The sequence below is a fragment of the Callorhinus ursinus genome, unplaced genomic scaffold (assembly GCF_003265705.2).
Source record: "Callorhinus ursinus isolate GAN/ISIS: 27379988/994484 unplaced genomic scaffold, GSC_fseal_2.0 scaffold25, whole genome shotgun sequence".
In the NCBI taxonomy this organism is placed as follows: domain Eukaryota; kingdom Metazoa; phylum Chordata; class Mammalia; order Carnivora; family Otariidae; genus Callorhinus; species Callorhinus ursinus.
The window spans coordinates 40,732,586-40,760,532 of record NW_027397087.1 but is presented as its reverse complement, the minus strand read 5'-3'; the positions used below and the strand labels follow the sequence as shown (position 1 = coordinate 40,760,532).

The window sequence follows — 27,947 nt, the reverse complement described above, 5'->3', positions numbered from 1 at the left end:
CATGAAGAAATGGGAAGTAGCTTGAAATGGTCTTGTAAAGATTAAAGGCAAACTAATCTGAAGAGGTAGGAAAAACTCCCTGTATTCTGCTGGTTTGGTGGCGTTCAGGAAATGTGGAAGAATGGAGGATGAGGAGAGCAGCAATTAGGGATCATTCTTTCACCTCATTCACAGAAGCAGCTGATACTGATACTGCTAAGAATTTCCTAGGTAAATTAAGCCAGGAAACACCTGGACCTTTTTTCCTAGAATAATCTGCTTTTGTAGCAAGGCCTACTAATAGAAATTGGTTGAGTAACTGAAGATGGAGAAGGAAATTATAATGGGAAAAATGGATTAAGAATTCTTAAAAACCACCAAGCGTTAATCACTGATTTATTTAAAATCCAGCTGCAGGGGCTCCTAGGTGGCTCAGTTGGCTAAACGTCTGCCTTCGGCTCAGGTCATGATCTCAGGGTCCTGGGATCAAGCCCCGCATCAGGCTCCCTGCTAAGTGGGGAGCCTGCTTCTCCCTCTCCCTCCCTCTGCTGCTCCCTCTGCTTGTGTTCTCTCTGTCTCTGTCAAATTAAGTAAATAAAATCTCAAAAAAAAAACTGGTTGCATATGTACATAAAAACAATATACATATATACAAAGACTTCGGTCTACTTGGATAATCCTTAGGCATATTTCCTCTATGGAAAACTGCTTAGATTCCCTACTCTGGAGGGGATACCATCTACAACTCACAAATTTCAAGTCAGAAACCTGGGAGCCATTTTAGGTTCCTCCCTTCCCTTTACTTCCCACGTCACCAAGCTCTATGCCATCTCTCTCACATATATTCTGTCTCCTTTTAAAGCATTTGCTCCTATTTCCATTGTCCCCACAGCCCTCAACATTTCCCTCTTGGCTCATGCAAGAGCCTCTCCACTATTCCTTCTGCCTCTGGGCTAATGCCATTCCAGTCCTTTCTACACTTTTCAGGAATGATCATTCTGTAACAGAAATCTGATCCTGTTACTCTCTCTTAAACAACTTCAGTGATTTTCTACAGCTCTAGTGTAGCACATCAACTCTTGTCTCCCTTTTGGCCTCCTAGGAGCTAACATCTATGGAGTTCATTTAATACTTCATCTCCTGTCGCTCTTCATAGTCACCCTATTGCACAGCTCCATCAAACTGAGCATGAGACAATATCCTATAGATCTGTATCTCTTGATTTGGGTTGCCTCCAAACCAGACCTTGAAACAAGGACAGGAGTGCAAGTAGTTTCCTTGGGAGGAAGCTGAGGACAGAAAGAGGGAAGGGAGAAAGTTGATCAAGGATGTGTCGCTGCATAGCTTACCACTGGTACCCCTCTGACAGACTGACACCTTGGAACTGTCTCATTGAGGGTTAGTGGAGCTGGGATACAATCCACCCATTTATTGCTGGAGAGTCACTCCTGGAGGTATTAACTCCCCTGCACTTGTAGCAAACAGCCACTTGTCCAGAGAATATCCCCAGGCAGGCAGAGAAATACAGGAATCCGTTGGCAGGTGACCTCCAGGGGGCCAAAGACAGCAATAACATCTGCTATATCATACAGTGCACATATTATGCCCCTTTTCTCTGTTGCATTCTTTCTTCCATTGTCTTCCTGGGTCCTTTAAGATTTAGTCCATTGAAGAGCTGCAGCTCTTAGTTTATGGGTCTGACCCCAGACCAGGCTTGGGGCTCCCTGAGGGTAGTATCTTTGGTACTTGTCTTGGTGTCTGGCACAGGGCAGATGCTCAATGTCTACTGGAAGAGGACATGACTGTGTGTGTTAAAGAGAAGGGGATCCTGTTTTCCATATATGTAATTGAGAAAATCTTCAAAGAAATGAAATATATCCTCCTACATTTTGGAATTATACAAAGTCAAGTGTGTAGGTGAGAGCACTAAAGTAGGAATCTTGTATCCTAATTCAAGTTAGTTTGGCTCAGTTGCTTTCCCTATAAGAGTGAGTGCTGTGAATGACCTCTAAGCTTCTTTCAAGCTCCACAGATTTCAGATGACTAAATCTGTGTGTGTAAGGGAAAGCTGAAGCCCACAAAGTGTACAACGAACACATATGGAAATGCTTACGTGTGTGATACTCATCTGGATTTAAGGAAAGAATATAGGTGACAAAGACTTGAGATGCTGGCAGGTTTATAATGTGTATATGAAAGAACCACTGTCAGAAGGGGTCTCCTGGGTGAGAGGATACCCCCCAGGGAGCAGCCTGGCTACTACACAGGAACTAGCCAGGCAGCATGGCAGACCCCAAGCTGGCAGGTGCCAATGCCCTGGATGGAGCCCTGTTACCGCTGCTGGCCTCTCTGTAGTGGGGTACCACCTGATCATATTTAGGTTATAGACCCACAAATAGCCACTTCCTAAGTTATCACCTAATCCTTGGAAGGCAGGCTCTGTCTGCATTTCTAGAAGGGAAAGCTGAGTATAGGTTATGCTTGGCCTCCCTCACATTCAGGTAGTCTTAATCTTCCTAGAAATGTGACTAGGGGTAGAGGGAGGTTAACATAAGGAAGAATAGATGGATTTCGGGGCCCTATGTATAACAGACTAAAAAATATTAAGCAGGTTCATTTTAGAAAGCAAATTCCCTCTTTTAAAATATTCTGAACATAGTCACTGGCATTCTGTGTACATTGAATATGGATGGATATTTCTTTAAGCAGCTAGACTAGAAGTTTCAAATTTTTAATTTTTATTTTAGTTTTAATTTTCTTCTTGACATATCCTTATAAAACCATATAAATTCTTTCTCTAACAAATCAATGGCATAAAAAAAGAGGCCAAGGGGCGCCTGGGTGGCTCAGTCATTAAGCGTCTGCCTTCGACTCAGGTCCTGGGATCGAGCCCGGCCTCGAGCCCGGCATCGGGATCCCTGATCCGCCAGAAGCCTGCCCACTCCCCCTGCTTGTGTTCCCTCTCTCGCTGTGTCTCTCTCTGTCAAATAAATAAATAAAATCTTAAAAAAAAAATAAAAAAAGAGGCTGAGGGGGAAGGGAACTTTTACAGAATAAGAGAGACTTAAGAGATGTAACAACCAAATGTCACCTGAAATTTGGATTCTGGTTCCAAGAAACTTAAGGTAGAAAGATGTCTGAGACAGTGGGGAAAAGTGAACATGAACTGGGTATACTACAAAATTATTGCTTATTATACTAGGTGTGATAATAGCATCAGAGATGCATGCTGAAGTATCTTCGGTGAAATGAATACCTGAAATTTGTTATAATATGCTCTAGCCATAACTCCCTTCCCCCCAAACAAAAACCCAACAAAACAAAAACCCAGGGGGTGAGTGGGGGGATAAAATAAGACTGGGAAACTATTGATAATAGTTGGGAGTTAGACAATGGATACTACAGGGCATTCATTACTGTACTCTTTCCTTTTGGGTATGTTTGAAAAGTATATAATATATAAATAAAAAGGGCTACAGCAAAAAAAAAATTATATGCAGTGCTGTTTAGAATTGTAAGAAAATTATTTTACTGAACATTCTTAATATGCCTGAGGGCTATGTCATATTCCTATCAGAAACATTGAATCATTATTGCAAATTATTCCTAATTGGTGGGAGGGGAGAGAAAAGAACATAATGGGGGTTTACTCTGCCCCTCCTAGAGAATTATTGCTTTTGAGGACAGTCTACAGGATGGGGTAAGGGTCCTATGTATAACAGACTAAAAAATATTAAGCAGGTTCATTTTAGAAAGCAAATTCTCTCTTTTAAAATATTCTGAACATAGTCACTGGCACTCTGTGTACATTGAATATGGATGAGAATGAGCCAACCAGGCGAGCAGTTGTCCCTGGCATGTTGCTATAATCATGCCGCTTCTGGGCAACCAACTTGAGCAACAGAAACCTGAGTAAGGTAGAGGGCCCACAGTGACCCCCAACCCCCCTTACCCCTCACCATACTGAATACAAACAGGCCCATTAGGCGACCCACCTTAGAATATCCATAAGCCCCAGCTGACCAATAGGCTACTTACAACTGGGCACAGGTACCAAAAATGGAAAATTCCATACGTTCCAATACCTCCACCCCCCCCCCCCCCCCCCCCGCCTCGTGGCAGACCGTCTCTCCTTAGCTGCCCTGCCCTGCAGTGTTTTCAATAAATTTTATCTCCTTTGTTCTGCCCTGGGTGAATTCTTTCACTACCCATGCCACCGGCCTCCATCTGATCGGGTTGTCTGTCCTACACATAGGTCATATGTAACTTCAGGGAGCTACTGTTTTTGGATGGCTCCCTTCCCTTATTCATGAAGGTATCTTGGAGAAAGAGACAAAAGGGGAAAATAAACAAATCTAGGAGGCTGTAAATAAAAGCATGTGAACACAGTCATGGATTGTGTTGTGCTGAGGGTCTGCCTTGATCTGGTGTAGGCTTTGTTATTGCCTCACTAAGTCAAGGACAATCACTTGATTCCCCTGAATTTCAGTGGAAGTAGGACTGGACGACTCCTAAGAACTCTTCCAGTAATGATAGTTAAGTGTATGATACTAACAAGAAAAACAGACTCTGACAGGTGTGTGTAGCCAGGGAAAAACAAGAAATATAAGGCTAGTCTCAATATGGGAGACCAATAAGGACAAAGGTAGGGCAAAGAAGAAAAGAGGCCACGATGACCACCTGCATCCCTATGAAATGACCCCAAGATGGGCAAAATTTAAGAGATATTTCCAAAGTTGAGTCCAGATTGATATCAGGTAGAAGCCTTACCTTCTGGTGACAGCAAAGCACAGCGTGCACATTCCATGTAAGAGTTCTGCGGCATGCTGCAGAAATGTGGCCATCTTGGGATTCTCATCCACTGGTCCTTGCACTGACAGGAAGCAGCCATGAAGCTTGCTGATCAGACCTATGTTCACCACGTAGCTAGATGTAGGGAGAAACATGTGTGTTATCAGTCTGCATGGGCTGGCAATATCTTCAAAGATGAGTCTGAAAAACTTAGACCCCTCTAACAAGCAAACACAGGTTTGGGTAAAGCATCTCAACTAATAATTTCCTTAGATTTAGTCCTGAATAATCAGCTATTTCTGTAAGTGATTCTCTCCCCTCTTTTGGTTAGTCTGATGCTATTCTTCAAGAAAGATGAGTGAAAATGATTATCTGATCATTTTTAAAGAGTCTGTCAATAATTGACTTTTTTAAAAATTTTATTTATTTATTTGACAGAGAGAGAAGACGCAGCGAGATAGGGAACACAAGCAGGGGAAATGAGAGAGGCAGAAGCAGGCTTCCCGTGGAGCAGGGAGCGCGATGCAGGGCTTGATCCCAGGACCCTGGGACAATGAACTGAGCCGAAGGCAGACGCTTAATGACTGAGCCACCCAGGTGCCCCGAGTCTGTCAATAGTTGAAATGATTTATAATTACTTCTACACTCTTGAAAAGCAGTACTTTTTAAAGTACCAGATAGCCAAATTCACTAGAATGTAGGGGTTCAGAAAATAAGATGATGCTACTCAGATATACTCTTGTTACAACCTAAATTTCTAATGCCAAATGTAGGTTCTCTATTTTTCAAAACCCTATCACCATTAGGAGTATAACAGTGGGAATCTAATTGCTTTCTGTTATGAAAAGTACCAGTCTTGACAGTTGACAATAACATTTAAGAAGTCACTTTCATCTTTTCAGCCCACTAAACAGCTTTCCAGAGCTGTTTATTAAACTGGACCAAAAATAGTAGCTCCTTTATTACTCCACAAAGCAGCTATTATTGAAAATAGTATTTTAAGACTATATATGACCTCGTAGATAAATCAGCCTTAGCTTGGAGATTTTATACTGATTCAGTGCTACTGTATTTACATATATGAAAAGGGCAGGACTTTGAATACAGTAGTTCTGAAAATCAACATGTTAACTTTTAGCAATAAATGCAAAGGAATTGATGCTTCTGCTCATAAGTGCACTACAGTCCCCATCACTATTCATTTACCAGTATACCTTTTTGTAAAAGTAAGGAAAATCTGATGAATAATTCATATCTGGAGCTTCTTCCAAGTTTACTACTTAGAAGGTTCAATATAATGCCCCCTTTCTCCTCTTATATTAGGAAATATACTCACCTGGGCTACTCAACATCTCCTACAGTTTTAAAATTGGGAAGTATGAAATGATGACCACCAGACCTATTCTCTTATAATGAAAGAAACTGACAGACTAACATATGCACACAATGAGGATCTTATCATATTCTTATTTAATAGAATCAAACTAAAAAAATGGACTCTCATACTTGCACAGAACTTTTCAATTTAGAAGGTGTTTTTATATTAATCATCCCAATGAATCATCCCAACAATCCCATGAGAGAGCAGATAGTGACAGCTTTGGTTTTTGTCCACCTAGCATATTCTCCTCTTCTACACCATGTAGTCCTGGTGGGATTCTTAAGTATTGTGCTCTCCTACAAAAGCAGAAGTTAGTATGTACTCCATGATAGTCAAAGTTCATTAGCTAGGCCATAATAATAAGTTCTAGGATGGGTACATGACCTAAAAAGGACCAATCAGGATCTTCTGTGGGATTAACAGATGACCATAGGATGAATCTCTTTTCTCTAGGGATATCTAAACTGAGAGATATGAACCTGGGGTTTGCTGGTAGCCAACTTACTTGTTACACAAATATATGCTTATAGGATGAAGCCAAGCAGAGACAAGTTGAAGTGAGAAAACAGACAAAACCCAGAGGGTATAATTGGAGTCTTAGCATCTAGCTTCAAACCTCTACCTTTCCAGTTACAGAAGCCATTTTACTAGGCTTTTTTGCTTACATTATTTCAAGTTAAGTTTCTAAAACAGTTCTAACCATAGAAAGTAGAAGAATTACTTTTTCTGATTATAAAAGTAATACAGGCTCATTATGAAAATTTATATAGCAAAGAAAAGCAGGAAAAAAAAAAACAGAAAAAGCTGGCCATAATGTCACCAAAGACAACCACAGTTTGATATGTTTCCTTTTGTTTTTTCTATTTGATTTTTTTATCTATATGACTGACATTAAACTGAATTTTATTCAACTATTTTAGGCATTTTCTATATCATGAAAGATATGTTTATAAGCATTACATTTTAAACCTTTAAAAACTATATTATTGAAACGTTTTAACATAAACTAAATAAAGACAGACTAGGATAACAAACCCCCATGCATTTATCATCCATCCCTAATCACCATCAACCATGGCCCATCCCACCCATCCACCCTATCTTGCATAATGTATAAGCAAATCTAAGTCATTATATAATTTCATTCATAAATGTTTTAGTTTGTATCTCTAAAAAATAAGAACTTGAAAAAGCAACCACAATACCATTACATCTGAAAATAACAGTAATTCCTTAGTACCATCAAGTAACTAGTATTCAAATTTCCAAAAGTATCACAAATATCTTAACATTTTTAATAGTTTTTAAAAAATTAGGATCCAAATAAGAACCATACGTTATAATTGGTTACTATATCTTTCGAAGTCACTTCTTACTCTGTATGTTACCCCTCCATCTCTCTTTTCTTCTTTTGCAAATTTATTTGTTGAAAAACCCTTGTTTATTTTATAGTTTCCCACAATCTAAATTTTGCTGATTATGTCCCTGTGGTGTCATTTACCATATTTTTTTGAACTATGTATTTCCTGTAAAATGATCTAGATTCTAGAGGTCTGACTGCACACATGAACATCATTTTTTTAAATGGGTGAATAATTTCCTACCAGTGGAATATTTTTGGAGCTTCTGGTAGTTTTCAGTATCCATCACTATAAACCATGTTGGGATGAACATTTTGTGTACAAATCCTTGCCAGACTTCGAGTTACTTTCTAGAAGTAGAATTACAGAGCTGAAGAGTATACAGATTTTCAGAGTTCTTTATATGTACAGCCCTGTTACATTAAAAAAAAAACCTTGAGTCAATTTATAGTCCTACCTGTAGGGTATGAGAAAACCATATTCACCGTGTAGGGGTTAGTATTACTATTCCCATTTGATAGATGAGGAAACTGAGGCTCAGGGATAGTGAAGTACTAGCCCAGTCAGGAGAGATGCAATATCCTAAGGTCTTCTGACTCCTGATAAAAGTGTCCTTTCCACTAAATACACTCTTGTGTCGCGTTTTTGGGGGTCCTTACTGAGGTATGAATTGTTGTTGTTGTTTTAGAGGGGAGGGCGGGAAGGGACAGAAGAAGGAGAGAATGTTAAGCTGGGCGTGGAGCCTGACGTGGGGTTTGAATCTCACAACCTCAGCTGAGATCACGACCTGGACAGAAACCAAAAGTTGGAAGCTTAACAGACCAAGCCACCCAGGCGCCCCTGAGGTATGAGTTTTTTAAACAAGAATGGAAAATATTTTTTCAGACTATTCCTGAGACTAATAATGACCACACAAAACTTCAAAACCACCTAGTTTTGAGATAAAAATGGCTTAACTCGATTTCCTGTACAGATCTTGAAATAGCTAGAAAAGAGGAAAGACTTCCAGAAGGAATGAAGAAGCACAGAAAAACCAAACCAAACCATAATGAACACTATTGAGCAGGTGGTACTTTCTGAGCATGGTCTCCTTTGGTTACTGGAGGCCATCAGTCTGACCAATGTTTTTCTAAACTGCCTGGGTCCTGAATCACTGCCCTGGCAATCTTTAGATGACTGCCTAAAAAGATACTGAAACTAAATGGCTCTAAAGGATCAGTGCAGAAAAATTCATATTGCCAACTTCACAGTTTTGAGGGAAGAATGTAGAATCTTCCAATGGATGTTGGGATCAGCGGCAACATATCTTTCATACTGTAACTGTTAGGCTGAAATTAGAATGTTGAGACTGTTAACCATATACAAGATGAAAAGCTTTAACGTGGATTTCTTAGAATATACATCCTGGGAAACAAGCTGCTGTGAATGCTCCAGGAAATGGGCCTCTCTATTTACCATTTGAGATTTAAAATGAGTCCCTCTGCAGCTTTTGCCACTGGAATTTATAAGCTGAAAGATTTCTCTATCTATCCAATCTCTTATCTATCTCCCTCTGTATAAAGATTTATATATATACATATAAATTTATTTATTGCCGCTTCTTCTTTGTCCACCCTTGTCCAGCTACCCACTTTCATCCCAACTGAAATGTTGTCCAAATGGATTCTATTTCTAAACTAGGTTTAGTAAACTCATGATATTCCATGGTTTCAACTATCCTTGATATGTTAATAACTCCTAATTCTCTATCTCTGGGGCTATTTCTCTTCTGAAATTCTTTCCAGAAGTTCTAATTTTTGGATATTTTCTCTTGGGGGTCCCAAGGCACTCCTACATGGATATGTTCAAACAAAAACTCATCATCTCTTCTGAAATCTCCCAACATTGTCTAACTGAATGTCACCAATTCATCCCATAAATGATGCAAGAGATGTGGGGGATAACTATTTGTAATCATGCATTAATCCATTCAATTCTTTCTTTTCTTTTTTTTTAAAGATTTTATTTATTTATTTGATGGAGAGACACACAGCGAGAGAGGGAACACAAGCAGGGGGAGTGGGAGAGGGAGAAGCAGGCTTCTCACTGAGCAGGGAGCCCGATGTGGGGCTCGATCCCAGGACCCTGGGATCATGACCTGAGCTGAAGGCAGACGCTTAATGACTGAGCCACCCAGGCGCCCTCATTCAATTATTTCTAAATATGATATTGATGCTAACCCCAAGGACCTCTTAGAAACTGACATCTAATAATTTCTATAAGAGGTATGTTCAAAGTATTATTACAGTTTAGCAGGAAGGCCTAATTTTCGCTCAATGGGTCAGGTTATTTTGGAGGTCTTCAAATCTTTAAATGCATTCACCAGTATTCTGGAGGTTGAGAGACAGAATATGGGTCATATATTTTTAAGGGGTAGAGATCTAGCCAATGTAGTGTGTTCCAGAGGCAGTGAGCTCCTGGACTGAACAATACGAATGGTTCAGCACAAGTCATGGTTTTGATAGAGCGGTTCTTGATTTTGACAGAGATAGTAGCTCTTCAGTTTTGCAGTGTTCTTCCAGGAGTCATTCCCAGAGATCTAGTCTAGAACCTACTCTTTCAGTCCTTGGAAAAATTTTGTAGGTACCTAATTCCACGTATTAAATCCTTTCTGCTTAAAATAGTTTTGATGGTTTGTTTCCTACAAATGAATTCTGATTATAACAAAGGCCAATAAACAATGTTCAACCTCAACTAGTGATAAAGACAATGTAAATGGCTGAGGTTGAAGAGGTTGCTGCCTGTGTTCTCCTTTAGGATTTTGATGGACTCCTATCTCACATTTAGGTCTTTCAACCATTTTGAGTCTATTTTTGTGTGTGGTGTAAGGAAATGGTCCAGTTTCATTCTTCTGCACGTGGCTGTCCAATTTTCCATAAGTATACTAATAAACATTTGATAGTTTATCAAATGAATAAATAAGTGAATAAATAAGTGAATCAACAACAAAAAAGACAATGTAAATGAAGATGACACAAAATGCCATTTCACATGTATCAGGTTGGCAATTCATAAGTGTGTTAACATAAAACATTGATAAAGATATGGGGAAATGAACTCCTATCCTTCGCTGATGAGAAGTGAAATCTGTATAATTACTTTGGAGAACAATTTGGTATTACTTGGTAAAGTTAAAATTGCATTTATCATAGCATTCATAAATTCCTATTGTAGGCATGTAAATTCAAGAAACTCCCATATAGGTGCAAAAGAAGATTTCTACAAGGATGTTCACTACATCATTGCTTGAAATGGTGAAAAAGTAGAAATTACTGTCCTCAGGTGGAAAATGCAAAGGGAAACTGTGAATTTATACATTTAAAAGAATCTGTAGAGCAGTTAAAATGAATTAATCAGATCTATATGCATTAACATAAATGAATCTCAACAACATGTTGGGTGAAAATAGAAGTGGACAAAATAGTATTATGGCATTTATATAAATTTTAAATACATCAAAAAATAGAAGGTAGATAATGTACTTTACAGATATCTATTTGATCTTTAAGTACACATATACACAAAGTTTATACATATATTTACATAAACATACACACATATATTTTTATATACAGCATTTATATATATAAAATTACAAAAACATGCATGGGAAATGATATACCACAAACTAACATAGTGACTTACCTCCTGAGAGGGAGTAAGGGGAAAGGATGAAGATAGGGAGTTAGCTGCACCTGCAACATTTGGTTTCTTACCAATAAGAAAAAAGATCTAAGGCAATATAGAAAAGTGTTATCAGTTACTGAAAAATGTTATCAGTTGGTACTTAGGTGTTAGGTGTATGAGACTTTTAATGTGCTGTTGAATTTGGTTTGCTAGTATTTTGTTGAGAATTTTTGCATCTACGTTCATTAGAGATATTGGGCTGTAATTCTCTTGTCTTGTAGTTCTGTTTTCTGGGTAATGTTGGCCTTGTAAAATGAGTTTGGTAGTGTTCCCTTCTCTCCAATTTGTCTTGGAACAGTCTGAGAAGAATTAGCATTAATTCTTTAAGTGTTTGGTAGAATTCACCAGGGAAACCATCTGGTCCTGAGCTTTTCTCTGTTGTGAGGTTTTTTATTTTTTGTTTTTAAAGATTTGATTTACTTATTTGACACAGAGAGTGAGATAGTGAGAGCAGGAACACAAGCAGGGGGAGTGGGAGAGGGAGAAGCAGGCTTTCCGCAGAGCAGGGAGACCAATGCGGGGCTCTATCCCAGGACCCTGGGACCATGACCGAGCCGAAGGCAGACGCTTAATGACGGAGCCACCCGGGCTCCCCTGTTGTGAGGTTTTTGATTATTGATTCAATCTTCTTACTTGCTACTAGTCTGTTCAGATTTTCTATTTCCTTATGATATACGGTCTTGGTAGTTGTATGTTTCTAGGATTACCCACTTCTTCTAGGTTGTCCAACTTGTTGGCATATAATTGTTCATAATAGCCTCTTATGATCCTTAGTATTTCTGTGCTATCAGGTATAATGTCTCCTCTTTTAAGTATAATTTTATTTATTTGGGTCCACTCTCTTTTTTCTTGGCTAGTCTAGCTAAAAGTTTGTCCATTTAAAGGTTTTGTTAATCTTTTCTAATGTTCTATTCTTTTTTTCATTTATTTCTGCTTTAATCTTTATTATTTCCTTCCTTCTACTATCTTTGGGCTTAGGTTGTTCTTTTTCTAGTTCCTTGAGATGTAAAATTAGGTTGTTTATTTGAGATCACTGTTGTTTCTTGATATATGTATCTATCGATATAAAATTCCATTTTAGAGCTGCTTTTGCTGTGTCCCATAAGTTTTGGCATGTTATGCTTCCATTTTCATTTGTCTTAAAAACATTAAAAAAATTCTTCTTTGATCCACTGATTGTTCAGGACTGTGCTGTTTAATTTCCATGTATACATAAATTTTTCAGCTTTCCTCCCATTATTGTTTTCTAGTTTCATACCATTGTGGTAGGAAAAGGTATTTGATAAAATTTCTATATTCTTAAATTTGTTGAGACTTGTTTTGTGGCCTAATATATGATCCATCCAAGAAAATGTTCCATGTGTACTTGAGAAGAATATATATTCTGCTGCTCTTGGATAGAATGTTCCAAATATATTAGGTCCTTTTGGCCTACAGCATTTAAATCTGCTGTTTCCTTATTGATTCTCTGTCTGGTACATCTGTCTATTGTTGGGAGTGGGGTACTGAAGTCAATAACTATTATATTATTGTTTATTTCCTTTAGTTCTATTAGTATTTGTTTTATATATTTAGGTGCTCCAGAGTTGGGTACATAAATATTTATCACTGTTATATCTTCTTAGTAGACTGACCCCTTTATCATTATACAATGACCTTCTTTGTTTTTGACTATTTTTAGCTTAAAATCCATTTTGTTTGATATAAATATAGCTATCCCTGCTTTCTCTTAGTTATCATTTCCTTGAAATATTTCTTTCCATCCCTTCACTCTTATGTATGTCCTTAATGCTAAAATGAGTCTCTTGTAGGAAGCATATTTTTGGATCTTGTTATTTCATCCATTCAGCCACTCTATGTGCTTTGATTAGAGAATTTAGTCCAATTACACCTAAAGCAATTATTAATTAGTAAGGACTCACTATTGCTATTTTGTTGTTTTCTGATTATTTTGTACTTTCCTTATTCCTTGCTTCTTTTCTTGCAGTCTTCCTTTGTGGAGGACTGATGACTCTTTGTGGTGGTGTGATTTGACTCCTTTATAATAACCTTTTGTGTATGTACTACAGGTTTTCCTTTGTGGATACCAAGAGGCTTAAATAAAATATATTTATTATATCCCACTTTAAGCAGGTAAGTTTGACAGTATATAGAAACTTTATGCTTTTACTTCTCCTCTGCTCACATTTTGGGTTATTGATGTTACAATTTATACTTTTTATAGTGTGTATCCTATAACAATAACAAATTACTGTAGTTATGGTTACTTTGAATACATTTGATTTTTAACCTTAAACTAGGATTGTAAGTGAATGGTGCACCACCATTACAGTATCAGACATTCAGACTTTGCCTATATGTTTGCTATTTCCAGTGAGTATTACACGTCCATGTCTTTTTGTTGTTATCCTCCTTTTGTTTCAGCTTTAAGAATGCCCTTTAGCATTTCTTGTAAGGCAGGTCTAATGGTGGTGAACTTCTTCAGCTTTTGTTTGTTTGGGAAAATCTTTATTTCTTCTTTATTTCTGAAGGATAGCATTACCAGGTACCGCATTCTTGGCTGACATTTTTTTCTTTCCATATTTTGAAAGGCTGTGCCTTGATGTTGGGTGGGGCTGCAGGCTGGACTTCAGGTAGGCTGCTGGCTGTACTCTGGTGTTGGGCAAGTTTGCCTGCTGGGTTCTCTGGTGGTCAGGGGCTCCCAGCTATATCTCAAAGTTGGGTGGGGCTATAGGCTATGCTTTGAGGTTTCCCAGGGTCACTGTTCAGGCTTCCTGGTTATGTGTGGGGCAAAAAACTATGATCAACAGTTGGCAGAGATGCTGGGTTGGCTACCTGTCCGAGCATAGCTGTAGGATGGGCTTCATGGCTGCTTGGGTCCTTTGGCTGGTCAAGACCCGAGGTAATGCTGAGCAGCTGGGCAGGGATGTCAATTTGCTTCCCTGCCCAGGTGGGACTATTAGAACAGGCTCTACAGCCAGTACAACCTGGTGACTGAGGAACCAAATCAGGCAGAACTGCCAACCAAGCTCCTTACCCAGATGGGGCTATTGGTTCAGCTCTGTGAATGGGCAGAAACGTTATCTGAGATTTCTGCTCAGGAATGCAGTCCACCAGGATTTGAGAGCTGATTCCTGTGAGTATCCCACCCTGCCCCCCCCCCCCACCTCCTGCCACCCCGGCCCTGTGTGGTTGAGCCCTGCAGATTCCCCTAGTGATCCTGCAGACTTCCCAGTGATCCTCATTAGGCAAAACCCAAGTGGGCCTCCTAGGGAGTGTCCTACAACCCTGGGGGAGCTGTATGTTTACTTTGGGCTCTCTTTTTTGCACTGGAGAAACTACAGGCTTAGCAGGACCCTCTCAGTGTAGCACTGTGCCAGTCTGGGGGAGGGGTAATGTGCTCAGAGTGTTAGATCTTCCTTTTACCCTTCTAATGCAGTTCTTCTCGGTCTCTGAGGTTCAGGGAGGGTACTTCAGCCTCATCCACCCTCAATTTCTGGTATTTTCACAATGGCGTCTTATCTATGGATAGTTGTTAGTTGGTCTTCTTGTGAGGGGGACTGGAGTTGGCAGGACCCTATGTTGCCATCTGGTCAATGATACAATCAGCTCTATAGTAGAGAACTAAGATCCTGTAAACAGAGACCTACCCCAAGGAATTAGCACTGCTCCAAACAAGCAGAAGCATCATCTGTGGCACTGTGCTTCCACTTTAGTACAGGATGGTTGGTAATATTTTAGTGCATTCCATCCACATCTCAGCAAAGTTCTGAAGGCTTCAAGTCCAAGATCAAGGGGCTGACAATATTGAACTCCTCTGAGGACTCTCTTTGGTTTTCAGATGGCTGCCCTTTTGCTGCCTCTTAACATAGTTGTCCCTCTGTATACGTGCCTAGTGTTCTTAATATATGAAGGCTCAAAAGAATGATGCTGTATAATATTGTGTAAACCTATGATTACTCATAGGTAATCTTTGGGTAGGTCAATTTGGCAATATGGACAAAAACCCTTAATGCATATTCTTTTGACCTAGAAATTCTACTTCTTAGCATTTATTTTAAGAAAACAATCAGTTGCAGGGAAAGATGAGTGTACAAAAATGTTCTTCATAGTGGTATCTGTAGTAAAAAACTAGAATAAACCTGCATGAGTAATAAAAGGTTACTAGAAGCAAATCATTGCTACATGATGAAATACTTGGAAAGCCAGTAAAAAGTAATTTGCAAGTTCCTATTGATTTAGAAAAATAAATAAAAACATGATAAATAATATGTAGAAGTATGACAGTATTTTTTTTAATAAAATAACCACATGTTGTACACCAAAAGCAACCCAGTGATTATCTTTAGGTGGAAGGATTCAAGGTAATTTTTGTGTGTTTACAAAAATACCCATTGTTCTCTTCTGTGTTTTCCAAATTGTTTTTCTCATTGAGCACACATTACTTTTATAATTAGTAAAAATAAGTTATTTTGAAAAGGAGAAAGGAGAGAGAAACAGCCAAGCCATCTGTTATTGCAAGAGAACCTGGACACTTAAAGACACAGCGGTAGAGTGAAGGTGATAAATCTGAGAGAGTGACAAGGCAGAATCCATAAGTAGTAAAGACTGACTTGAATATTGGTTTGGTAAAGGAGTCTCTGAGAGGAGTGTGACAATGCTCAGATTGCTGGCTCAAGTAATTGAGTGGGATACTGGTGCCACTGATAAGGACAGAGGACATAGGAAAAGGGGTTCCTCTGGGTGGAAAGATTATGTGTTTAGCTTTAAACTTGTGCAGCCTGACATGCCTATGCTACCTCCTCATATGTGGCTAGGGTTTGTTGGCTAGCAAAATGCTAAAGTACAGTTTTGTAACTTCTTGAATAGATGCCTTACATTTGATAACATTTGATTCCAAAGACTGGTATCAGTGACTTGGACTTATTTATTTGCCTTTTGGTTGTACAGTTTGAATTTTCTGTTTTGAGAGATAAATATAAATTTCTAATTGGATATGATGAAAAGAATTGTGCTTCAGCAAAAGACTTCAAAGAGCCAAAGCAACCCTGTAGAAGAAGAACAAAGATGGAGACATCACCTCCTGATTTCAAACTATAACACAAAGCTCTAAGAACCAAAACAGTATGGTACCAGCATAAAGACAGACACATAGACCAATGGAACAGAATTGAGAACCCAGAAATAAACCCCTGCATCTACAGTCCACAAATATTTGACAAGAGAGCCAAGAATACTCAATGGGGAAAGGATAGTCTCTTCAATAAATGGTGCTGGGAAAACTGGATAACCACTTGCAGAAGAATGAAATGGGATCCCTATCTTACAACACTCACAAAAATGAACTTGAGATGGATTAAAGACAAATGTAAGACCTGAAACCATTTAACTCCTAGAAGGAAACACAGGGGAAAAACTCCTTTCAGTGGACTTGGCAATTCTTTTTTGCATATGATACCAAAGCATAAGCAACAGAAGGAAAAATAAAGAAGTGGGACTACATCAAACTTCAAAGTTTCTGCACAGCAAAAGAAATAATCAACAAAATGAAAAGGCAACCTATTGAATGGGAGAAAATAGTTGCAAACTATATGTCAGATAAGGGGTTAATATCCAACATACATAAGGAACTCCTATAACTCAATAGTAAAAACACAAATAACCTGATTAAAAAGTGGGCAAAGGATCTAAATAGACATTTTTCCAAAGAACATACAGATGGCCAACAGGTACAGGAAAAGATGCTCAATATCACTGATCATCAGGGAAATGCAAATCAAAACCATAATGAGCTACCACGTTGTACTTCTAGGAATGGTTATTATCAAAAAGACGAGAGATAATTTTGGCAAGGATGTCAAGAAAAGTGGACCCTTGTACACTTTTAGTGGAAATGTACATTTGTATGGCCACTGTGGAAAATAGTACGGAGAATAGAACTACTATATGATCCATCAATTCCACTTCTATGTATATATCTGAGGGAAATGAATCAGCATCTCAAAGAAATATCTGCACTCTCATGTTCACTGCAGCATTATTGAGAATAGCCAACACATGGAAACAGTTCTAAGTGTCTATCAGTGGATGAATGGATAAAGAAAATGTGGCGTGTGTGTGTGTGTCTTTGTGTGTGTATAATGGAATATTATCCAAAAAAGGAAGGAAATCCTGCCATTTGCAACAACAGTGATGGACCCTGAAGACATTATGCTAAGTAAAATAAGTTAGATGGTAAAAGACATATACTGTATGATGTCCTTACATGTAGAATCTAAAAAAGCTGAACTTCTAGAAATAAAGAATAGAAGGCCTGGGGGCTAGGGGAAATGAGATGTTAGTCAAGGGTACAAGGGTAGAAACTTCCATTTGTAAGACGAATACGTTTTGGGGATGCAATTTACAGCATGGTGACTATAGTTAACAATACTATGTCATGTACTTGAAAGTTGCTAAGAGAGTAGCTTTTAAATGTCTCACCACACACACAGAAGGTAATCACGTGAGGTGATGGAGGTGTTAACTAACCTTATTGTGGTAATTACATGCAGTATATCTGTATCAAATCATCACATTGTACACCTTAAACTTAAACATTGTTATATGTCAACCATATCTCAAGAAAGCTGGAAAAAATAGAACTGTGGAGCTTCAGGGTTGGTCCATTTCCTGAGCAAATTTCAAATAAGTATTTTTTCAAATTGCAATCTGCTTCTATCTTACAAACAATACTGCTTTCATAGAGCTGTGCTAAACACTGTAACTGCCAATATTTTCACTTTATAGAAAAAAGTTCTGATTTTTCACAGCCAAATGATAATATTTGGATATTCTGTTAAAGGTCTTTTTATTTGTTTTTGTATCCCAGGACCTTGTATGGTGTCTGGCACAAACTGCTACAGGTGAACTTTGCAGGAACTGATAAATACTTCTGAGAATCCCTTAGATCTAGACACTTGACCGAACCACGTAAAATAATAAGTACTGGTATTACCATCTTTGTTAGAAATCCTCTTGACTCTTTTACGCCAGATGAGGAGAAGGAGGAGATACATGTCAGTGTGCTCTGCTCCAGCTCTACTTCTGGACCGCAGGCCAGAGAGCAGCACCAAAGACTGTGTTGGAACTCTCTCTGTCCAGCTTTACAACTCTACAGATAGAAACTGACAAAAAATTCCCAGGTTATGGTGGGGAGTGGAGTGAGATCTCTTGTCAGTGTATCTGAGAAGGTGAGAGAGCAAGTATGGAAATAATTAGACATGTTCTGTTTGCTTCATTAGGCAGATCTAAACTACAGTTTGTGGTTCTATACATAGCCATCATGAAGCCAACTAACAATGCATTATATATAAGAAAACAACCTTCACCAAAAGTGGTTCAAGTCAGAGAAAGAGCGGCAGAGTTTTGTTCGAAAGGACTGTGATTGTCCATCATCCTTTTTAAGTTACATGAGATTTGGTTTGGCAGATTACCAGTTATTTTTTTCCCCAATACCTTCCTCCTTTATGAAGGATCTGGTAACTATAATAATATATGTGAAAATGTATGTACTTTCTCCTGGAAAGCCCATTAGAATTACACTGAAGCCTTTGGCTGGTCCTTCCACCTCATCACAGCCAAGGCATGGACAAGAATGCAGGGTTACTGCATCACACGGTAGCCCAAGGAAGAATGCTGGAACAGAACGGCATGTATCAGCAAGCTGAGAGGGCTAGGTTCTACAGTGACCTAAGGAGATGGGGAAATTGAATGGGATCAAGCAACTGAGAGAAAGGTCAGGGAGGGTAAAAGTCAAGTGCTTTAAGATAAATGGCTGTGAACCCAAGGGGCCTAATACTCTCTAGCAATAAATATGCTTGGGGAAAGAGGGCAGGCAGATGGAAGGGAAAAGTGAACAAAGTAATCAAGGGTAAGAAAGATATCAAATGAAACAACTGTTCTCAAGAAAGCACTACAAAAAACCAGAGGAAATTTATGAACTCTTTTGAGGCAAATGCAGAAGAGGACATTCTCTTTTCTCCTATTAACCTACCATAAGCTTCAGAGCAACAAACTGCATGGATTTTGGAAACCAAAGATCAGTGCTGATCACAGAAAAGTTACTGATAGGTGGGGCAAGTAACTGATTAACACTAAATGGAATCCTATTGGGAAATTAAACGTCCTACCTGATTCAAGATTCATGAGGGAAAAAGAGTTCAGATGTCAGAATAGTAGTAAATTTCCCTGGAGAAAAGGTGACCTTTAGAAGTGAACAGGGTTGACCTTGAACAGGTGTCAGAAATCACTACATTTGTGTAGTGGAAAGCACACAGGTTTTGGGAGTCCAGCTAGACCTGAGTTTTGATCTCAAATCTCCAACCTACTTTTAAATTTATTTATTACATAAACTTAGGCAAAGCATTTAAACTCTCTGAGCAATTTCCCCACCTACAAAGTCTGAATTAGAAATCCTATACCTATAGGGCTGCAAAGCCTCTATTACAATACCATATACATAATGAGTGCTACGTAAATGGTAGCTATTACTGTTTTAAGTCTGAACCAAAATTAAAACCAAGATGACCTGAAATAGGGGAATTCTCAGAAATTCTTGAGTTGGGAAATAGTTGACAGAAAGAAAGTTATAAAAGCTTGGACACTACATATTCTAACATCAAATATCTAAATATCAAGAATGACAGATGAGCTCTAACTGTATTGCTTTTCATTAGTAGGACTTTTCTTCTCTGTTGTACAAAATGTAGTATATTTTCCACCAAGAATTTATGGATGGTGTTGTGAGAACCAATGCCATCACATGGGTCCTGACATTTAAATAATTTTAATATATTTTTTTAAAGAAGAAGAAAGTTTGAAGAAATCTAGCAATTTTACCTGATGAGGTCCTGAACTCGACTGTTAAAAGCATCACCTTGTGAGGGTTTGTTTTTCATTTCCTGTGTCGATATTTTTGGTGTAGCTGGCCGGCTGTTTCCATCTGGTCGATTGGCAATCAGGCAGGTAAAAACCACAGCACTGACTTTGAGAAGTCCAGTTGTCAAACCTTCAAAAACTTGCTTATTTGTATTTCTTCCCAAAATAGCATTATTTTCATCAGGAATATAAACCTAGATAGAAAAAAATACAGTAATTGTATTTCTGTAAAACCACCAGAAATGGACAGAGATAATTTGGAAACTTTCTGGAATCATAAGTAATTTTGAAATTGTAGAGGTGGCTAGCTAAATGTTTGGGTGTTGGTTCTGAAGTTCGGTTGCTGAGTTCAAGTCTCAGCTTTGTCCTTGCTAGTTGAGCGACGTTGGGCAGGTTACTACTTCCAAGCTTCATTTTCTCATTTATAAAACAGGGACAATGACAGTGCCTATATCTTAGGGTTCTTGTGAGGATTAAGTGAGCTAATCCACATAAAATGCTTAGCTCATGCCCAGGCATCTAGTAAGTACTCAATAACTATTATTTATTGAATTGAATAAATTATATTAAAAATTTGTATGAGCACAGAAAATGAACCAGTTGGTAAACTGAGAGCAGCACTGTTTTCTTGTTAAAGTGAATTCTAAAACTATCTAATCTAAATTTCTCTATTAAAATGAAATTTGTATTTATCACAAAAAGGCAAAACAATTTTTTCCTAATATATAGGATCATATTTGGCTATCTTTGTGTATAGTTTACAGGAAGTAACATGGTTAAAAGTTGGGACTAGGAGTTAGAACCTGGGTTTGTAATTGCGGCAGTAAATCAACCTGTGTAAATTCTTAGAACGATGTCTGGCACATAGGTAAGCCCTACAGACGTGTTATCTGCTACTACACTGCTACTCTTACTATGATTCTATTATTGCCGGGAGTAAATACTACTGTGTATGAACATCAGCTCTCATAGAGAAGGATGACTTCAGAAGTACAAGGGCTAAATACATAACTACCATGCTGGGAGCTCTGTGCCCTTGTTCTGCAATGCTGGCTACTTAAAGGTTACTCTTCCCAGGAAGAGGAGGGGCTGTCTCCTGAAGGCCTTACTACCAAGAAGGGGGCAGAGACAATAGGCTAAGGGTGGGACGAAAGAAGGTATGGACTTAGAATCAGATGGTACTATATTCAAGATCCAGTTTTTCTTCTAGCGGATTACATGACTTTAATAATTTTACATTTCGGAGATTTGGTTTCTATATCTGCCTACCTGCTGGGACTACTATAAAGCTCAAATAAGAAGACCAAGGGGAAAACACCTGGCAAACTATTACACTTGACAAATGCACTTACTTAGTAACAATCAGCCTTTGCTTATCCTCATTCTATACCTGCACCAGTTCTATTAGAAGATAGAGGAACAAATGACCACTTGGATTTAAAAAGAGGATCTTTAAAAACACAAGCAAATGTTCCTTCCATTCCTTTTGTTGTTGTTAATGTAGACATTCCATGAAAATCACTTTTCTGAGAATGGCCTGTTTAAGACTGTTGACCATAAGTTATCTCTGACCACTGAGCCATTCCGAAGCCCAAGTAATTAGAGTAGAATTTTTCTGCAGTGTGTGCTCCAGTTAACTGGTAAAAGTTCCCTTTGAAACTCTACAGCAGTTATAAAACAGTCACACAAACCTCTTCAGATTGTGACTAGTGTAACCTAGCCTGTCCCAATACAGAAGGTGGTGTATGACGAATGGAGTTCAAACCTAGGATTTCTATATAGGTCAGAATGAGCAGCTTATGCTGCAATGAAACACTCCTCAAAAATGTCAGTGGCTTCAAACAATAAAGCTTTATTTTTCATTCATATGACATGTCCATGTCAGGCTGCCTGAGGCTCTGCTCTGCATCCCTGTTGTCCTTACTTTGGAGCCCAGGTGACAAAGCAACCACCATTTATAGCAACAAAGACCAAAAGAACTTTCTAAGACAATCAGAGTGTTTCAGTCTACACTGTTCTATATCTGCACTAGTCACATGTGGCTTTTGAGCATTGGAAATGTGGTTAATGTGACATAGGGACTGATTTTTTAATTTCAAATAATTTTATTTTTAATAGTGGCTAGTGTATCAGACAGTACAGAGCACTACAGGTCACAGTGGCAGAGAAGAAAAAAGATCTCTGCAAGGTCCCGCATCAACATTAAATGCATTACTTGAAAGTGATACCATTTTGGCTCACACCTGATTGGCTAGAAGTAATCACATAGTCCAACCCAACCACCAGGGAGCCAAGAAATGTCATCCTACTATGTACTTGGAAAGAGGGAGAGAAGCAGAACATTTGGTCCACAGTACTATTGACTGCATGGTTTTGTTAGTCCCATTATGACTATACGTATATTATTTATAGTTAAACTAGCATATGAGGATTGTATTTACTTTCTTATACAAATTTTTGGTTTTAGTCAGGTAACTTTTTTTGTATGCTGAATTTCCTATTTATCTGTCATTAATTCATTGTCAACCTTTCTGGTTAAAGTGGAATTTCCTCTCAAGTTCAACATCAGGGATTATTGGTCCTTTGTAGCCTCCTCAGTGGAGACATTCTTCCTGAAACCTACCACACCCCTGCCCTAATCTGGCCTGCTTGCTCTATAAGTCCACTACAGGACTCTCATTCTGAGATTGTCCTTCATCTTCATCTTAAGAATTCCTCCCACCCCTTCCTGGTTTAGATTCCCTTTATTTCTTGGGTTTCACATCTTCTTTTTCTTCTCATTCTCTCATTTTGTTGAGGAATATATTCCAACAACTTCCTAAGAAAGGGTGCAGCACTGGGTGTTATACGCAACTAATGAATCATCAAAAACTAATGATGTACTGTATGGTGGTTAACTTAACATAATAATAATAATAAAAAGAAAGGGTGCATGGGGAAGAAAAATTTTGAGACCCGTGTGTCTGTAAATATCTTCCTTTCATCCTTATACTTGACTGATAGTTTGGCCGAATAGAGAATTCTTAGTTGGAACTACTTTTCCTTTGGAGTTTTGAAAGACTGCTCCCCTGTTTCCAACTTCAAGCACTGTTAAGAGGTCCAATCTAATTCTTAATATTTTGTACATGGTCTGTTCCTTTCTGAGAACTTTTAGGAACTTCTATCCCTGATTTCCTGTGTCTTGGTATAGGTCATTTTTTTGGGGGGGGGTGTAAAAACTCAGTGGTCTTTTTAATCAGAAAACCACGTTTCACTTATGGGGAAATTTCTTGCATTATTTCTTTGCTAATTTCCTCCCATTCATTTTCTCTGTTGGACTTTGGTCCTGAACTGAGCCTGTAATTTTCTTATATTTTGTTTTCTCCTGCCTTTCATCTCTTTGTTTTTTGTCCTACTTCTTAGGTGATTTCCTTAACTTTATTTTCCAGTCCTTCTACTGAGTTTTTCATCTGTTATATTTCTAATTTTCAGGAGCTCTTTTTTTTTTTAAAGATTTATTTATTTATTTGAGAGAAATAGAAAGAGCAGCATGTGTGGGGGAGTGTCAGAGGGAGAGGGAGAGAGAGAATCTCAAGCAGACTCTGCACTGAGCACAGAGCCCCACGTGGGGCTCACTCCTACCACCGAGCTGAAACCAAGAGTTGGACACTTAACTGAGTGAGCCACCCAGGCGCCCTAGCTTCAGGAGTTCTTTTTGGCTCCCTATGTTTTGTTTTTATAGTTTTTTGTTTTATGGATACAATATTTCTCATCTCTGTGAAATTATACTTTAAGATTTTATTTTGTTTCCTACATGGTCTCTGTCTCCTTTGAGTTCTTTCTCTGTACTTTATGTTGTAAGCTTTCCTTAAATATGTGGTCATGTGGGGCTTTCTGTTCATACTCAAGATTGATACATACAGATTAGTGTATCAAAATCTTGATCCAGTCAAAAGCTGGATACAAACTCTGTGTGAAGGGCTTCAATTTGGGTGACTAAACAGAAACCTAGCTTTCCCAGTGAGGAATCCCAAATATTAGTATTTATATGTCTGTTCACCCAGGAGAGTTAGTTTCATAAGAATGAAATCCTGTATCTTCCAGGCCTGGAGTATAAAGATGGGCTGCCCATTTTTGCAGAGATTCATAGAAGAAGGAGGCTGAGTGGCTCATTATTTAAGGAATAGATTTTTCCTTAATCATTTTGTTTTTGTATGACTTTTTGTGCCTGTAGATGGGTGTCCCCATGCCTGGAGTAACTTTGGTTCAAACTCTTGTCTTCTGCCACAGTTGCGGGGAGGAGGCCCTTGGCTGTATATATGGCAGATGAAATCCAGGGTAGCTAAACTGCCTCTTATTTATTTATTTATTTATTTATTTATTTATTTATTTTAAAGATTTTATTTATTTATTTGACAGAGAGAGAGACAGCAAGAGCAGGAACACAAGCAGGGGGAGGTGGGAGAGGGAGAAGCAGGCTTCCTGCTGAGCAGGGAGCCCGATGTGGGGCTCAATCCCAGGACCCTGGGATCATGACCTGAGCCGAAGGCAGACGCTTTATGACTGAGCCACCCAGGTGCCCTTTAGTTTTTTTTTTTTTTTTTTAATTTGACAGAGAGAGACACAGCGAGAGAGGGAACACAAGCAGGGGGAGAGGGAGAGGGAGAAGCAGGCTTCCCACTGAGCAGGGAGCCTGATGCAGGGCTTGATCCCAGGACTCTGGGATCAAGACCTGAACTGAAGGCAGATGCTTAACGACTGAGCCACCCAGGCGCCCCATAAACTGCCTCTTATTTAGACTGCCAACCAACTGCCCTCTTTCCAGCCCCACTTTCATCCTCATCTTCTGAGAAACCTGGTGGCTCTAATTCTTGTGCCTTCTACTGGAGTTCTGTGGCACAAATTTTCTCCTGACAGTTTTCTTCCTGTTAATTTAGGTTTTAGCTTTCAGGTAACTGTCTTTCAACTATCTGCTTTCCAGATTAAAACATATTTGCTTTCCTTTTCTTCCCATTCTCTTTGTTTTTGAGGATTCAGGCCTGTATCTATCTACTGTAATATTAGCAGGGCCCCCAGGCAGAGAAAATGTAACTTCTGTGTTCAAATTGGCCACATTTTAAAATTAACTCAATAAATCCACAAAAAACACAACTTGCATTTTTCTTTTATACACTACAGAGAGAATATGAGAAATACATTTCTGGGTACTGTCAGGTTTCTCCATCATCACAAATTTTCATAATCCTTTCTTTTCGAGAAACTTGTACTCATTTTCATCAGGTATTTCAAATAAAACACTATGCATGTGTATTTGGCAATCTTTCGTTTAATTAGAAGTACTTTATCCACGAATTGCATCTTTAAAGAATATAGTTGAGAATTAAGAAAAAACAAAATCTGAGATACCAAAATTAATGTCATTTATTTAATCACTTGCTTATCTGATATTTGTATATCTACTATGTAAGTGATCAAGGGATCAGAGTGATGTTCTGTTCACCATAAGGGTCATTCAGACCCCACAGACTCTGATTTTACAAAAACTGCAACAAGCTGTGGCTTCGTGGTTATAGAAGAACAGAAAGAACAATATAAGAGAAAAGTGGTGACCATTTTAGGAGCAGGCAGTAGCAAAATGTGACACCAATTCTGGAAACACAAGAAAGCACATATATGAGTGCAAAAAGGCACTTCAATGTGAGACTCAGTTATTTCTACGACTCGTTCATCTTTACTTCTTCTGATATTATTACTTACTATATATCAGTATAACTGCTTATGCTCAAAATGACAACCTAAAGATAACCCCCCCAAAAAAGGGGTATAAGCCATACTCACTGGGCGGGGGGTAAGAGAAAGAAGGATGGAGATTAACATCTATGGGGTTTTTCTACTAAGCCAAAAATGCTTAAGCATTTTTCTTATATCTTATATCACATTTAATTTTTACAGATTAATAAATCAAGTTCAGAGATATCGAGGACATGCTAGTTAACAGAAGGTCTGGGACTTGAACCTGAGTTTATTAGACTTTAAAGCCCATGTGCTTTCTCTTACCCCACACTGACTTCCTCTCATTGGGTACCTCTTTTACTGAGGATTCTGCAGAATCTCTGTCTTTGGTGGAGGGAAGTGAAAATTGGTCATGGGCCAAACATTGTTTTTCTGATGCTTCTTCCATTAAAAAAAAAAAAAGAAGAAGAATTCTATGAGCTTTATCTTGGCCAAAGGGTAAGAAAATATTATATTTAAGGGTTGTTGGGATAAATCTGGGTTAAAAAACTGTCAATGTGGTTTGAGCATCAAATGTCACTTCTTCACTGGCCCTAAGAAAATAAGCTCAGTGTAAAGTAAATCAGATATATTTTTACGATATTCTTATATTCTTTGTCCACCACTGACAACTTTTGATTTTCTATTTCATTGGGGAGTTCTACTTAATTTTAGAAACACCATTTGGCAGTTTCTCATAAAGTAAACACAAATTGAAAAACTTCTCAACAATCTGGCAGTTAGATGAAGAATCCTTATGGCCTGCAGGAGCCAAGCTTCCCTTGTTAGGCTTGCTGCACTGAATCCTGGGACTTCAGACCTAGGTCTAAAGGCCCTCACTGTACTGAACAGTCTTTTATTTTCTCCCCATAATTTTCTAGTTTCCAACAGTCTAAGTTAGCCTGACATTCAGTTCAGTCCCTCATCGTATTTTTCCATAGTATTCTGTGCATGTATATGTGTATTTTCTCATTTAGTATTGATCCCTTCACTGCTGAGAATAGAGTTTTCTTTTGCTTGTAATCTTGGTGAAGTCTTTTTTGGTCTCATCAGGACATTTTATTCAAATGGCCATAGAAATTTTCCTTATCCTTCTATATAGATTTTTCTTTTGCTGGTTTTAAATCATTTAACAGCAATGCTTTAATAGGAAACCAATGTTTCATCTAGGAAAGAATAATTTCCTTTTTTTTTTAAGATTTTATTTATTTATTCCTAAGAGACAGACGGGGTGGGGGGAGGCAAGGCAGAGGGAGAAGCAGGCTCCCCGTTCAGCAGGGAGCCCAATGCGGGACTCGATCCCAGGGTCCCGGGACCACAACCTGAGCTGAAGGCAGACGCTTAACCAACTGAACCACCCAGGCACCCATAGGAAAGAATTTCAAAATTGCCTAAATTAAGGTAAGGAGGGGCTTATCTTCAGTGAGACAAAAAGGTTCTTTCTCGTCTTTAAAAATGAGATTTGATGAAAAGAAACTTGCAGGAGAAGGTACCTATACTGTAAGGATAATGTATTCAGAGCAATACTCCATACTGTTTTTTGTCTAGTTGGCTATCACTGTTACTTGCCAGAGGTAAAATAACTCATTAGCAGCCTGCTCTTTGGGGGCACTTAGTAGATGAAAGGCACACCTAGAGTTCTGATACATGTTTATAGACCTACACTGGAGTTTGAACATCCTTCCAGCACAGTTGCTTGGCCAAGGGCACATTGCAAGTTGAGGGCCCTGTCCTTTAGGAAAGGTGTGCTAGCAAAATCCTCCCCTCCCCCCTGCTCACTGCCCTGACCTACTGCACACCTGGCTTACCTGAATCTGGAACACATTCCATCCTGGGGTGGGTGGTCTGTGAAGGGCAGGGGAAGGTTACCTTCCCAGAATGCAGCAGTGCTTCTAACTACCACCTGTTGGTATGTACCAGGCCTGGCCTGGGAAAAAACAGAGCTATGTAGCTTTTGGCTCTTCTGAATCTGTCACTCCTGAGGCAGAAATCTAAAACCACAATTTTTCTCCAATGGATGAAAGGTATTTCCTTTAGTATAT

At 38.7% G+C, this 27,947-nt stretch overlaps 1 protein-coding gene across 4 annotated transcripts in view; it reads right to left on the bottom strand.

Annotated features, from left to right (window-relative positions):
* The window catches only part of SCAPER (S-phase cyclin A associated protein in the ER), a 539,023-nt gene that overhangs the window by 56,367 nt on the left and 454,709 nt on the right, over positions 1-27,947 (bottom strand). For all 4 annotated transcript variants that reach the window (XM_025883907.2, XM_025883909.2, XM_025883908.2 and 1 more), the window contains 2 exons: positions 20,116-20,348; positions 4,750-4,905 (listed from right to left, as the gene is read on the bottom strand). In XM_025883907.2, coding sequence (XP_025739692.1) covers positions 4,750-4,905; positions 20,116-20,348 — 389 coding nt within the window. The remainder of the gene's footprint in view (positions 1-4,749; positions 4,906-20,115; positions 20,349-27,947) is intronic.